At 34.2% G+C, this 15,476-nt stretch overlaps 1 protein-coding gene across 1 annotated transcript; it reads right to left on the bottom strand.

Moving 5' to 3' along the window:
• On the bottom strand, positions 1–11,620 carry LOC143229267 (uncharacterized). Its single transcript, XM_076461379.1, has 4 exons — positions 11,513–11,620; positions 7,710–7,747; positions 1,978–4,213; positions 1–1,097 (listed from the first exon to the last, which is right to left on the bottom strand). Exons 2-3 carry the CDS (start codon positions 7,732–7,734, stop codon positions 1,992–1,994), a joined length of 2,247 nt encoding a protein of 748 aa, XP_076317494.1. The 5' UTR covers positions 7,735–7,747; positions 11,513–11,620; the 3' UTR covers positions 1–1,097; positions 1,978–1,991.
• Positions 11,621–15,476: the final 3,856 nt, after the last annotated feature.

Consider the following 15,476-nt stretch of genomic DNA (forward strand, 5'->3'; position numbering starts at 1 on the left):
CAGCCCGTAAATTATTTATTTAGGTTTCAACTTCAATGAAAACAATCTACAATAAAATTAAAAATGAATACGTGATGATCTAAACAGTTAAGTTCTCATTGTTCACACTCAGAAGTTAATATTGAGGATAAAACTGTTTTAAATCTGTATATATAGTCTTCGCATTTCGGATGTCTACAAAGACCCTTATAATTAATTTGAAAAATGCTGATATTTTGTATTAACAATTTCTTAGCACAAGATAACAAAGTCTTCGCTTTTGCATTCATTGTAATGTTATTATTATGAGATTCACTTTGCAAGTATGACAGAAAGTTTTGTTTCAAGAATGGATTTAGGTTCAGAAATGTCATTCTGACAAATATTTAACTTTTAATTGTGGAATTGTACATTCTGCTATGAAAACTCAGATGTTCAACTTCATTTTATTAAACCAAGAAAGGCTTGATTACTTAAAAGATTTTTAAACGAATAAAATGAATGTGATTTACAATGTGCTTCACATACTCTAATAATGTAATTTTAATTATAATACAATTCGAAATGGAGATATTTATTATCATTATATAACTGTTATTTCATGTTTAAATCTTCTTCAAATTTGATTCGTTATTTTTCTTCACTATTTACAAGTTTAAAAGACGTTCTACAGAACAATAACAAGTGGCCTGAGAGAATGGAGTAACATGAAATTGCTTACGTAATTATTAGAATAACTTAGAAGTAAAACAAAAATGTATTTTTTGTTGATTGATAGGTTGGAAAAGATATCTGCTTGTACTCGTAATTTGTAGTTGAGATGACAGATTATAAGTTTTTAAACAAAATATACATTGGAAAGAAACATACAATTAATAATATCTTATTTTACATATTTTGTATGAGAAAAAAACTGTCTTGCTGCTTTAGTTAGATCATTTGTCTTGAATTATCTGTATTTCTTCCTCAGATGACTCGAGCACATTACACTGTCCCTCTCTTACGTGGTAGAAACTTACAGATTTAGTTAGCACTGTCCACTTTGTACTACCAGTGGAGAGATAAGTTCGCTTGGTTAATGATGGCTCTTGTTGGTTAAACATAAATATTCTCGACTCCTATTAAAAAAAAGGAACATTTTGATAAATGCGATAATTATGAAAAATGTCTCATAAATAATAAAAAGAATGACGTGAAATGCGTTATTACGTCATAATTTAATAACTTCGTATTTTTCATTCTTGCATCTCCATTTGTTGGAATCACTAGAAAAAACTTTTAACAAGAAATGTGATTGATACAAATATTATTCTCCGGCATAATCAAATTAACTTAGGGTACGGCATGGCCAGGTGGTTAAAGCACTTGACTCGTAATCTGAGGGTCGATGGTTCGAATCCCCGTTATAATGTTACGGTTAATCCCACTATCCATTGGTAAAAGAGTAGCCCAAGAGTTGGCGGTGGGTGGTGATGACTAGCTGCCTTCCCTCTGGTCTTATAATGCTAAATTGGGGACAGATAGCGCAGGTTGGCCTCGAGTAGCTTTGCACGAAATTCAAAATAAAATAAACCAGATTAACTTAATATCTGGATGAAAAGCACAGAAATTGACAATACATTGTTCTTAAAGTTATTCCATAAGATACAGTGGGATTAATTTAGTGATCATATTCTGGGACAGTCAAATATTGTGTATTTATCGAGCCTTTAAAATGTATAATTTAGTTTCTGGTTAAAATCATAATATTCAGTACAAATGGCATGTATCCAATAATCATTGGTTACAATATACACTTTCTTTATAAAACTTAGCCTGAATCATATCAGGTTCAAGCTCCACTCGTAATCCTTGACTTTTGCAACTCCTTATAAACAAAATTAAAATGCAAGTTAAACAATGAAATATAAAAAAATATATTGCAAGGTTTTAAATCAGCAAAATTTTACTTTAATTAAAAACGACTGTAAATATAAATTAAGTTACTTCAGTTCTTACCTAACAAGAAGTTGTTAAATATTTATGTTGCCCAACAAGTTGGTATCTGTCTGGGGAATGGAGACCAACATGGAATAACCCATTTTAAAATAATCACGAATTCCATCTGTATCAGAATCTGAGTGTTTCAAACTGACAGCCAAATTTGCATAATTCCTATTTGCTTCATATGGGTTCAACTGCGTCTCCTTTGCGGTCTTTACTGGAGCTGAAAGAAGTTTTCCACCAGCACGACCAGGTGATACGTATCTTCTATTATCAGTGTATTCCTGAACTGCATGTGTCTCAGTAACTGTACTTCTTCTCTGGCGAACTCTCTGTTGTCGTGATTGCTGTTGGTCAACAAAGGATGCTGTATAGCTGGGATGATTAGTTACGTCATTACTGGGGTAATATTGAGCCTGAGTAGTTTGAACGTTTTTCTGTCTTCTAGAAGATTCTCTTAATTGTAACATCTTTTGTTGTTTTTGTGACTCTATGGCACTTCGCTCGAGCTCAGCATAAAACTTTACTATAGATGTAGATCCATCATCAGGAATTGTGGAAGCAGGAAGGCCTGGTGACACTAGCTGGCCTGCAAATATTGAGGGTCGTGATGAGTTGTAATTTTGTGACATTACGTTTGGAGATGTGTAAGAGTAATCCTCTTGTTGGGCATGATTAGAGACGCGACTTTGCCGGTTGTTACCATACTGCTGTTGGTAGGTAACTGATTGATGTTGAGGTTGGGAAAATTGATCCTGTCTATACTGGTTGTTGTTATATTGCTGTTGATAATAATTAGCGTCTTGTTGAGTATGTCGATCCTGTCTCTGTTGATTATTGTTGTATTGTTCTTGATAGGTGTTAGCCTGTCTAAAGGATTGAGCAGGTCTAGATTCTCTCTGTTGATTGTTGTTGTATTGTTCTTGATAGGTGTTAGCCTGTCTAAAGGGTTGAGCAGGTCTAGATTCTCTCTGTTGATCGTTGTTGTATTGTTCTTGATAAGTGTTAGCTTGTCTAATGGACTGAGCAGGTCTAGAATCTCTCTGTTGATTGTTGTTGTATTGCTCTTGATAAGTGTTAGCTTGTCTAATGGACTGAGCAGGTCTAGATTCTCTCTGTTGATTGTTGTTGTATTGCTCTTGATAACTGTTAGCCTGTCTTAGATGTTGATCAGGCCGAGTTTGTCTCTGTTGATTGTTGTTGTATTGCTCTTGATAACTGTTAGCCTGTCTTAGATGTTGATCAGGCCGAGTTTGTCTCTGTTGATTGTTGTTGTATTGCTCTTGATAACTGTTAGCCTGTCTCAGATGTTGAGCACGTGGAGTCTGTCTCTGTTGATTGTTGTTGTATTGCTCTTGATAACTGTTAGCCTGTCTTAGATGTTGATCAGGCCGAGTTTGTCTGTGTTGATTGTTGTTGTATTGCTCTTGATAAGTGTTAGCCTGTCTTAGACGTTGATCACGTCGAGTTTGTCTTTGTTGATTGTTGTTATATTGTTCTTGATAGGTATTAGGTTGTTGTGATGATTGAACAGGTCGAGACTGTCCTTGTTGATTGTTATAATATTGTTCTTGATAGGTATTAGTATGTGACAGGGGCTTTGTGGGTTGAGTCTGTATGTTACGATATTGTTGAGAGTATGTGTTATAGTGTTGCTGGGATCTTGCTGGCTGTGATCTAGTAGAGATGGCTCTTCCTTCAGAACGCATTCGTGTAGATGGAGCGAAGGAAGATCGCAAACGTTTTTGTTCTCTTTGTTTCTTATCATACTCATCAACACGTCTTTCCAAAGAAGCATAAATGTCTTCTATTGAGGATCCTCCTCTTGATGTCGTAGATGCTGGAAAAGTTGCCTGTTGACCAGAATGCCTTGCTGTAGGGATTTCGCTTGTCTGGACTCGTCTAGAAGGATCCACAACTGGTTCTGGTTGATACTGAGGAGGTAGACGACCTGCAGGAGATCGTATCGGTTTGTGCTGGACCTCAGAAGATTGGGGAGGCACGCGCCGCGCTTGTTCTTGTGGCGTTCTTTGTCGTTGATCTTCAGGATGTTCTTGAAATGACCTCCGACGGGTTGTCGGAGGTGATAACCTAGGTTGCTGTGCAGGCAAAATACCCTGATTCAAAGCCGAAGGCGGTTTGTACACGTAATTATCAGGATTGAATAAGTTATTTGAAGGGTCCGGTGTATCTTCTTGTTGATTCTCAAAAAGATAGACAAAGCCTTGACCAGCAACAGTGGCTATTAGACCTACCGAAAGAAAAGGTGTTAGACTATCTACGACCCACATCATCGGTTGTTAGTCTTAGCATAACAAACAGGTGTTAGATGTATTAGAATGGTATTGATCCATCTCACTGGCTATAGATTCTAAGACTTAAAACTGTTAAGTCTATAAGACTTAAAATAAAAACCACGTGTATGAATTGTTTTGACACACTGCTTTAGTGTATACCTAAAGCAATAAGGAGGTGTTGGAATATCTTTGATTCATCACAGAAGCTGACAGACTCAGCCTTTACCAAACTAGGGTGGTATAGGAGGTTAAGGATGTCACTGAAACACCTTATTTTTGTTTTTTCTTTCATGGCCAGGCGTGTTAAGGCGTGCGACTCGTAATCTGAGGGTCGCGAGTTCGCATCCCCGTCGCGCTAAACATGCTCGCCCTGTCAGCCGTGGGGGCGTTATAATGTGACGGTAAGTCCCACTATTCGTTGGTAAAAGAGTAGCCCAAGAGTTGGCAGTGGGTGGTAATGACTTGCTGCCTTCCCTCTAGTCTTACACTGCTAAATTAGAGACGGCTAGCACAGATAGCCCTCGAGTAGCTTTGTGCAAAATTCAAAAACAAAACAAAGAAACACACGGAAATTTTTAACTAAATTTTACGAAACATAACAATAAATCATTATATTGTATACAATTTTGACTTTACAAATCTTATAATTTGTTTTATTTTGTTATATTGTGAAATTTCCAAATTATTGCTGAAGTACTTTACAAAAAACAAACAAATATTAGCATACTTCCTTTTGTCTTATAATTTCAGTTTTTGTTATTGTTGATCAATAAGTTATATTTTATATTTATAGTTATTTTAGACTCGATTGATTCCATTAACATATTATCTTTCTGAATACAGCAGCTACCAGTTTCGGGCCTTACGTTATTAGAAAAACTGCTTTTCTTGGGAAATCAAATCAGGTCCAAGGTACCTGGAATAATTATAAGAAATTAAGGCATAAATTAATAGTAAAATATCAGGTAATGTTTATTTCGTAGAATAACTCATTACAATTTTAACGGAAAACCTCATGTGCTTCAAAAACAAAAACACAACTTTCTCCTACCATAAAAAATCCAGAATATAGACTAAATTTGAATAATAATGTTTTTTTTTTAGATTTAGCTATTTTAATTCAATAGTCCTGTTTTTAAAACATTTTTAATACATTTTCTTGAGAAATAAAGTAAAATTTAAGATAATTCAAAGTTTAGTGAGAAATCAGAGTATATGTGTATAAGAAATTCTACATCTTAGGGCAAGTCCCTTTTATAAACAACCGTTTATTGTACAAGATATTAATGTAATATTCCTATTAATTATAAATAGTATAGTTTTTAAAATATTTAAGGTTCTCTGGTGGGACAGAGGGAAGTCTTCAGACTTGTAATGCTTTATTCAGGATGTCGATTTTCCTCGGTAGACATAACAAATAGCCCACAGATTTTTTATAAGAAAGCACACGTACATACTAATAATCTAATTCCTTTTTTCTCACACACTTAGTTTGAATATGATAAATCTAACTACAGTATTCGATAAATAATGACCTGATCATTGATGTATTTTACTGTCTCTTTTCGTAGCAAAACCTAACCAGGCTTTTTTTTTGTCATGAAATAAAAGACAATGTCTGTAGCTTTCCATAAAATATAATCTAACATACAAACGTTTTCAGGCGGAAAATAGCATCAAAAGAACCTACTGAAAATTCTCTTATCTGTGGTTTGTTCCAAAGCCTTGTAAATTCTCACTAACTTACCTTGTTCTTCTCTTCATAAACGACATGTTATTACTTTTACCTACTACTTTGCACACTTTTAGTTTGGTTTGGTTTGAATTTCGCACAAAGCTACACGAGGGCTATCTGCCCTAGCCGTCCCTAATTTACCAGTGTAAGACTAGAGGGAAAGCAGTTAGTCATCACCACCCACAGCCAACCCTTGGGCTACTCTTTTACCAACGAATAGTGGGATTGACTGTAACATTATAACGCCCCCACGGCTGAAAGAGCGAACATGTTAGGAGTTATAGGGATTCGAACCTGCGACCATCAGATTACGAGTCCAGTTCCTTCACCACCTGGCCATGCCGGGCCTTGCACACTCTACATTGACTTAACCAGCATGCTCTGTTCAATGGTATTAACACGTCACCTGTAGCTATTTTAATAACAGGTCTTCATTAATAGTATGAGAAAGATATTGTATTAATAACATATAGGAAAAAAAACCCCAAAAGGAAACACTCATATAAAAAAGAATATTTGAGAACTAAATCAACAAGACCCGATAGTTTTTTTTAAAAGATATAAACCTATGCTTTGTGATGGACTTAGAAAGTATAAAACGTATAATTTTGTTGTTTACAGTTCTTGAAAGTGTAGAGTGAGCTGGACTAGAATGTTTTCATTTTTCTTTTCAAAATACCCTAAGCAACTTTCACAAAACAAGACGTCGGTCCTACAATATATAAATGAGTAAAAACATTTTGAAAAGATGTTGTTGTTTTTGAATTAAGCACAAAGCTACACAATGGGCAATTTGTGTTCTGCCCACCACGGATATCGAAACTCGGATTTTAGCGTTATAAGTCCGTAGATATGCCGCTGAGCCACTGGGGTGCTTTTGAAAAGTAGCAAAACGGTTATTCCTATTTATATTATGAAATTTGTTATGTAGTTAACATTTATAAGGCGCTCACGGTTCCATATAGAGCCAGCCCAAGTATCGGGTGTTTGATTATTTTTTACTTATACCTTTAATTTAATATTTTATTAGAAATATAATTAATAGTGTTATAAAATTTCAAAATATAATTCTCAATAAACAATTATACAAATTGTGTACGTAAATCCGAACTTTATGATAGCTGTGAATAACTGTTTAGTATGTTTTGGTCCAGCTGTAAGCCGATAGTGTTGAATTTCGTTTAAAACTATCATGCTTTCCAAATTAAATTTCCGTATAATCCCATTACCAGGATTGAAGTTGATCAGTGTTATATTGTATTTTGAAAACCTTACATATTTTTCTTACACCTTCTGGCAATAATAGCTATTCTGTTTGATTGGGAGGTTTAAATATTATAATAAATTGAAGTTATCTAAATAGTTTATAGCATAAATTGTACGTATAGAATACCATAAATTAAAATGTGTATAAGATAATCTTCTGAAACGTTGCTCAAGGTTCAATATACGTTTCAACTAAAAACATCACTATTTTTGTAAGTGTTGGATTAACATACCTTTATATCAGATTTTTAACTTCATTAATATCTGACAAAACAAAACATTCGGGAAATGTCTATCTATTTATCTACCTGTCTACTTATCTATTTACACACAAATTGTTACACATTAAATACCTTAACTGTACATATTTTTAATTCATGTCTCAATGCTGTATCACATAAAGAAGGCCTATACTTGTAAAAATAAGTTTGATGATGAAGTAAACTTACCTACTACAAGAAGAACACTTTTCATCACGAATATACCGCTACAAGAAAGAAGTAACTTATTAATATGAAACATTAATCGAAAATAAAAGCTATCAGTATCAGGTACAACAGGATACATCACAATATATTTGCAAAAAGAGAAAAATATAGATGGTAACTGTTGAGAAACCGAATATATAAAGAATTATGGCTATCATTAAATCAATATTGTTATTAACTGCTTTTAAACTCTCACAAGATATAAAAAAAACGTGTATATTATCATGATATTCCTTAACACAGCCACTTTTTTCTTGCCGTTTATAAGTTTAGAAGCCACTAACTAATATACATTAGCCATGGACCACTACTATACTGGGTTAAAAGAAGTATATTTTATTGTGTTTCGACTGTCCGTGCGATCAATATGAAAATAAAATCCAAAGAGTAAATATAAAGCTTTCGAATGACCTGTAATTGAATGGCAGAAAATTATAGATTACTTATACGAGGAAATGTTTTAAGAAAAATATTTAATTTGGTTGATTAGAACATATATATATTAAATAAATTATAAAAATGCTGTACATAATTATAAAAGACAATTAAAGCATGCTTAAAAATCGTTAACTACACCCAGGTTAGAACAGTTATTGATAAAGAGAGAAAAAACAGCAACAATCGATTTACGAGAAAAGTCGGTGCTTTAAAAACAGGTTTGAAATTTAATCTGATTTACTTTCGTTCATGCTTGTTTCAGAAGAATGAAGACACTCATCAAAAAAGACTTGAAATAATAATAACTCTGACGAAATACAAATATTGCTTTTGAGATCTGCTCAACGTGATCTACAGATTGGCTTGCACATAGTGTGAATCCAATGGTTGGGGTTTGTTCCGCTTTGCTGCTGAAACGCATCTGAACATGTCGGTGCACAATGAATGATGGTAAAATCCCACTATTCGGCCAGAGAGGATTGAGCAACAAATTAATGGTAGTGTTGTTTATTAGTTTAATAGCTACCTTTCCTTTAATGTATCAGTTAAAAATTAGAAATGGCATTGCAAAAACGTAGTACACAAATAAAAAAACGTTTGGAACTAGTTTATGTATGTGTATATTACATCATAAACATTCAGCCCGTAGGAGTTTTTCAAACGTGATGGATATATCTCAAAGCATGCGTAAAAAAAAGGAACGTTAATATTAAACCTTATGATGTAGTATGTAACCGATTACCAATATTATTGTGACATAATATCTTATACATTGCCTATATTGTAAGGTGTTTTATTCTTATTTATTATTGTTTTCCCAATGTCATGACTAATGTTAATATCAATAACCTAGCCTTTATTTATTCGGAACTTCTTAACTGGAAGTTTTACCAAACATAGTTATTCTATTTATTCTATTCTAGGGTAATACTGTATTAATGTAGTGACAACGAAAATTTTGAACTGAATTTTCTGAAATGGTTAACAATGAGAATAATGTACACCAGTAAAAGTGCTGTTATAACAATGACATATTACTGTTATAACAATGATATATTACCGTTATAACAATGGAATATAACTGTTATAACAATGACATATTACTGTTATAATAATGACATACAGTACTGTGCAAAAGTGTTAGGACAAAGACAAATTCAGATTTCAGGCTACTTTCAAAGAACAGTGGAAGGTAAGTCACAGTGAAAGATTAAAATGTTATTAAACTTCATAATTAATACAACAGAAACTCAGTGGAAGTTCTTGAGTTATCAAACAGTTTATATTTTGTGTGTCCCCATTTTGCTCTAATGACTGCAGACAGTCGTTCAGGCATTGTAGAAACATATTTAAACAAAATGTCTTTTTGGAGTTTACTCCAAATGTCTCTAATTCACTCCCATAAAGTTTCTTTGGAAGTAAATTTTGATTTGTCAAGTTTTTGATCTATCAACTCCCAGATCTGCACAATTGGGTGAATATCGGAGTTCTGTGTGGTCACTGCATCATTTGAATGACTCCATTAGTTTCTTTTTTAGCTAAGTAATTTCTGCGTAGCTGGGATAAGTGTTTGAGATAATTTTCTTGGTAGTTGAATTCTTTACCAATAATACGCAAATCACTGGGTATACCATGACGAATTACTAGCTGATGGTACTTGCACTGGTTAATTATTCCAAATATTTTGCAAATTAACCCTGCCGCCACATTAGAAAAACACTCCCAAATCAATCACACTTCTTCTCCCGTGCTTCATGGTAAGTGCTATGCATTGAGGTAAGTATCTTTCACCTTTCTTCTGCTGGGTGTACAACCTACGCTTTCAACAAAATATTTCAAATTTGGATTCATCCGTCCATAACATCATTTTTCCAATCATCAGCAGTCCAGGTTTTGTGCTGTTTAGCCAATTTCAGTCTCTTGACAATATTTTTGGAGATTGAAGTTGAGATTTTTTTAACTGCTACACGACTAAATATTCCATTCTGGTTGAGTCATTTGGTACATGATTGTTTCACTCATGCTTGAGATCAGTGACATTCTTCCCTCTGCCCAAAAAACTGCATAAACGAAGATACTAAACATCAGTATCATTGAGTTTATGTGTTCTGCCTCTTTTATTCCTATTTTTAAATTCACCTGTTACGGTCTTACGATCTAAGATGTATTTGAGTGTTTGGGGAATATTTCATGTCTGCAGCAATTTGCTGAAGAGTCCAACCAGCATCACGTAAAGTTTTAGTGCGATCTCTCTGCTGTACTGACAATTCTTTTCGCTTTTTGGGCTGTGACAGGACAATAAAACTTAATATGCAGTTTTAAACACAGTTTTTATCAAGGTTTATTTATGAAGTGCTATTAAATTTCAGGCACTAAATTTGATCAGTGTGCTTATTCAAGCAAACATCTTATGGCATGCCCTTGATACAAGTATATGGGTATTTTAAAGAATTATAAATATTTTCACCACATTTTAAACAACCAAAAACATTTTAATTCTTTTATCATTAAAAATTTACTCATGTCCTAAATGTTTCTCATAGTAATACTGAATCAATGTCAGTGTTATCGCATTTTTTACCATTTAATAAAAATAAATTCCTAAGCACTCTAAACTCTCAGTCTGTCCGTTGATGCTAAGCATCACAAAATTTAATCTCGTACTGCTATAATAATATTCACCTGAATATTTTATTTCTTGTATTTTCTAAGTAATGAATAAAAACAGTTGACTTTAAGACGACGTATGTTAGTCCTTTTCCTTTCAGTAGTTTTTTGGATCACATCGTACTGTATGTCAGCTGACATGTTAAAACTATTGCTAAATGTTCAGCTGGAGGTGAAAGAATTTTAGTTATACATTATTTCACGCCAAATGGTTTTAATTTCTGCTTTAGTCTTGCAATACATGTAATAATAACTAGAAATATACCCTGGAGAAACTTTATAAAGAATTAATCAAAGGTAAATCGTCAGCCTTTGGTTGAATTAACGTCTAAATACCTAATTACTGGCTCACTGGAAAAAATAATTACAAAAATACTGACCTTAGAGTGAGATAATTCGCTTAACACTGAATGTGTGCGTGAGGGAAAAGAAAAGTGAGGAAAGAGGATATTTTTAGCTTGCTAAAATAAAAGTTATGTTGAGCAATCTACTATATTCTAGTTATAATTAATTCCTTAGTCTATTTGACAGATTCAACTGTTATAAGTTAGTCTGTTCATTTAATATATAACAAATATGTTACCGTATGTGGAAAATCAATAGCTGTTACAAACACGTTATATCTTGTAAACTGAGCTATAACGACTTTATCTACCTACCTTCCAAACTCCAGCTACTTCGGTCGTCCCAATCATTGTGTCCTCAATGTAGTTTAAGCAACTTATATAGATTTAGCACCAGATTCTTTGTCTGCCTTTACTATTCTTCAAGGTCTTCTCTTCCCGTCTCCTACATGTCCTTGTTAGAAGAGCGAAAAATTGACTCAAGGTTTCTTTGTGGAATCCGGGTTTGTGTAATAACAGATCAAATCAAAGGGCTGAATATTGAGGTTATGTAGTTAGAATGCAAGACTGCTTCAATGACTTTGGCTCTCTCAGATAGAGAAGATTGAAAAAAAAATATCAAAGCCCATACACTTTTCCAAACTCAGTTTGTGAACAACTACTATGTAGAGCCATTAACATGGAAAAGAAGTTTGAACAACAACTTACAAGTTGAGAACTATGATCTCGTGAACAACAACTTACAAGTTGAGAACTATGATCTCGTGAACAACAACTTACAAGTTGAGAACTATGATCTCGTGAACAACAACTTACAAGTTGAGAACTATGATCTCGTGAACAACAACTTACAAGTTGAGAACTATGATCTCGTGAACAACAACTTACAAGTTGAGAACTATGATCTCGTGAACAACAACTTACAAGTTGAGAACTATGATCTCGTGAACAACAACTTACAAGTTGAGAACTATGATCTCGTGAACAACAACTTACAAGTTGAGGACTATGATCTCGTGAACAACAACTTACAAGTTGAGAACTATGATCTCGTGAACAACAACTTACAAGTTGAGGACTATGATCTCGTGAACAACAACTTACAAGTTGAGGACTATGATCTCGTGAACAACAACTTACAAGTTGAGAACTATGATCTCGTGAACAACAACTTACAAGTTGAGAACTATGATCTCGTGAACAACAACTTACAAGTTGAGAACTATGATCTCGTGAACAACAACTTACAAGTTGAGAACTATGATCTCGTGAACAACAACTTACAAGTTGAGAACTATGATCTCGTGAACAACAACTTACAAGTTGAGAACTATGATCTCGTGAACAACAACTTACAAGTTGAGAACTATGATCTCGTGAACAACAACTTACAAGTTGAGAACTATGATCTCGTGAACAACAACTTACAAGTTGAGGACTATGATCTCGTGAACAACAACTTACAAGTTGAGAACTATGATCTCGTGAACAACAACTTACAAGTTGAGAACTATGATCTCGTGAACAACAACTTACAAGTTGAGAACTATGATCTCGTGAACAACAACTTACAAGTTGAGAACTATGATCTCGTGAACAACAACTTACAAGTTGAGAACTATGATCTCGTGAACAACAACTTACAAGTTGAGAACTATGATCTCGTGAACAACAACTTACAAGTTGAGAACTATGATCTCGTGAACAACAACTTACAAGTTGAGAACTATGATCTCGTGAACAACAACTTACAAGTTGAGAACTATGATCTCGTGAACAACAACTTACAAGTTGAGAACTATGATCTCGTGAACAACAACTTACAAGTTGAGAACTATGATCTCGTGAACAACAACTTACAAGTTGAGAACTATGATCTCGTGAACAACAACTTACAAGTTGAGAACTATGATCTCGTGAACAACAACTTACAAGTTGAGAACTATGATCTCGTGAACAACAACTTACAAGTTGAGAACTATGATCTCGTGAACAACAACTTACAAGTTGAGAACTATGATCTCGTGAACAACAACTTACAAGTTGAGAACTATGATCTCGTGAACAACAACTTACAAGTTGAGAACTATGATCTCGTGAACAACAACTTACAAGTTGAGAACTATGATCTCGTGAACAACAACTTACAAGTTGAGAACTATGATCTCGTGAACAACAACTTACAAGTTGAGAACTATGATCTCGTGAACAACAACTTACAAGTTGAGAACTATGATCTCGTGAACAACAACTTACAAGTTGAGAACTATGATCTCGTGAACAACAACTTACAAGTTGAGAACTATGATCTCGTGAACAACAACTTACAAGTTGAGAACTATGATCTCGTGAACAACAACTTACAAGTTGAGAACTATGATCTCGTGAACAACAACTTACAAGTTGAGAACTATGATCTCGTGAACAACAACTTACAAGTTGAGAACTATGATCTCGTGAACAACAACTTACAAGTTGAGAACTATGATCTCGTGAACAACAACTTACAAGTTGAGAACTATGATCTCGTGAACAACAACTTACAAGTTGAGAACTATGATCTCGTGAACAACAACTTACAAGTTGAGGACTATGATCTCGTGAACAACAACTTACAAGTTGAGAACTATGATCTCGTGAACAACAACTTACAAGTTGAGAACTATGATCTCGTGAACAACAACTTACAAGTTGAGAACTATGATCTCGTGAACAACAACTTACAAGTTGAGAACTATGATCTCGTGAACAACAACTTACAAGTTGAGAACTATGATCTCGTGAACAACAACTTACAAGTTGAGAACTATGATCTCGTGAACAACAACTTACAAGTTGAGAACTATGATCTCGTGAACAACAACTTACAAGTTGAGAACTATGATCTCGTGAACAACAACTTACAAGTTGAGAACTATGATCTCGTGAACAACAACTTACAAGTTGAGAACTATGATCTCGTGAACAACAACTTACAAGTTGAGAACTATGATCTCGTGAACAACAACTTACAAGTTGAGAACTATGATCTCGTGAACAACAACTTACAAGTTGAGGACTATGATCTCGTGAACAACAACTTACAAGTTGAGAACTATGATCTCGTGAACAACAACTTACAAGTTGAGAACTATGATCTCGTGAACAACAACTTACAAGTTGAGAACTATGATCTCGTGAACAACAACTTACAAGTTGAGAACTATGATCTCGTGAACAACAACTTACAAGTTGAGAACTATGATCTCGTGAACAACAACTTACAAGTTGAGAACTATGATCTCGTGAACAACAACTTACAAGTTGAGAACTATGATCTCGTGAACAACAACTTACAAGTTGAGAACTATGATCTCGTGAACAACAACTTACAAGTTGAGAACTATGATCTCGTGAACAACAACTTACAAGTTGAGAACTATGATCTCGTGAACAACAACTTACAAGTTGAGAACTATGATCTCGTGAACAACAACTTACAAGTTGAGAACTATGATCTCGTGAACAACAACTTACAAGTTGAGAACTATGATCTCGTGAACAACAACTTACAAGTTGAGAACTATGATCTCGTGAACAACAACTTACAAGTTGAGAACTATGATCTCGTGAACAACAACTTACAAGTTGAGAACTATGATCTCGTGAACAACAACTTACAAGTTGAGAACTATGATCTCGTGAACAACAACAAGTTTACAAGTTGAACAACAACTTACAAGTTGAGAACTATGATCTCGTGAACAACAACTTACAAGTTGAGAACTATGATCTCGTGAACAACAACTTACAAGTTGAGAACTATGATCTCGTGAACAACAACTTACAAGTTGAGAACTATGATCTCGTGAACAACAACTTACAAGTTGAGAACTATGATCTCGTGAACAACAACTTACAAGTTGAGAACTATGATCTCGTGAACAACAACTTACAAGTTGAGAACTATGATCTCGTGAACAACAACTTACAAGTTGAGAACTATGATCTCGTGAACAACAACTTACAAGTTGATCTCGTGAACAACAACTTACTATGATCTCGTGAACAACAACTTACAAGTTGAGAACTATGATCTCGTGAACAACAACTTACAAGTTGAGAACTATGATCTCGTGAACAACAACTTACAAGTTGAGAACTATGATCTCGTGAACAACAACTTACAAGTTGAGAACTATGATCTCGTGAACAACAACTTACAAGTTGAGAACTATGATCTCGTGAACAACAACTTACAAGTTGAGAACTATGATCTCGTGAACAACAACTTACAAGT

The sequence above is a fragment of the Tachypleus tridentatus genome, chromosome 10, assembly GCF_004210375.1.
Source record: "Tachypleus tridentatus isolate NWPU-2018 chromosome 10, ASM421037v1, whole genome shotgun sequence".
In the NCBI taxonomy this organism is placed as follows: Eukaryota; Metazoa; Arthropoda; class Merostomata; order Xiphosura; family Limulidae; genus Tachypleus; species Tachypleus tridentatus.

Bases quoted from the DNA above. Each gene is read 5' to 3' on its own strand.
- LOC143229267 (XM_076461379.1), bottom strand. From the start codon at position 7,734: ATGAAAAGTGTTCTTCTTGTAGTAG. The intron at 4,214-7,709 runs GTAAGTTTACTT...TTCTTTCGGTAG, and splicing joins AAGTGTTCTTCTTGTAGTAG to GTCTAATAGCCACTGTTGCT.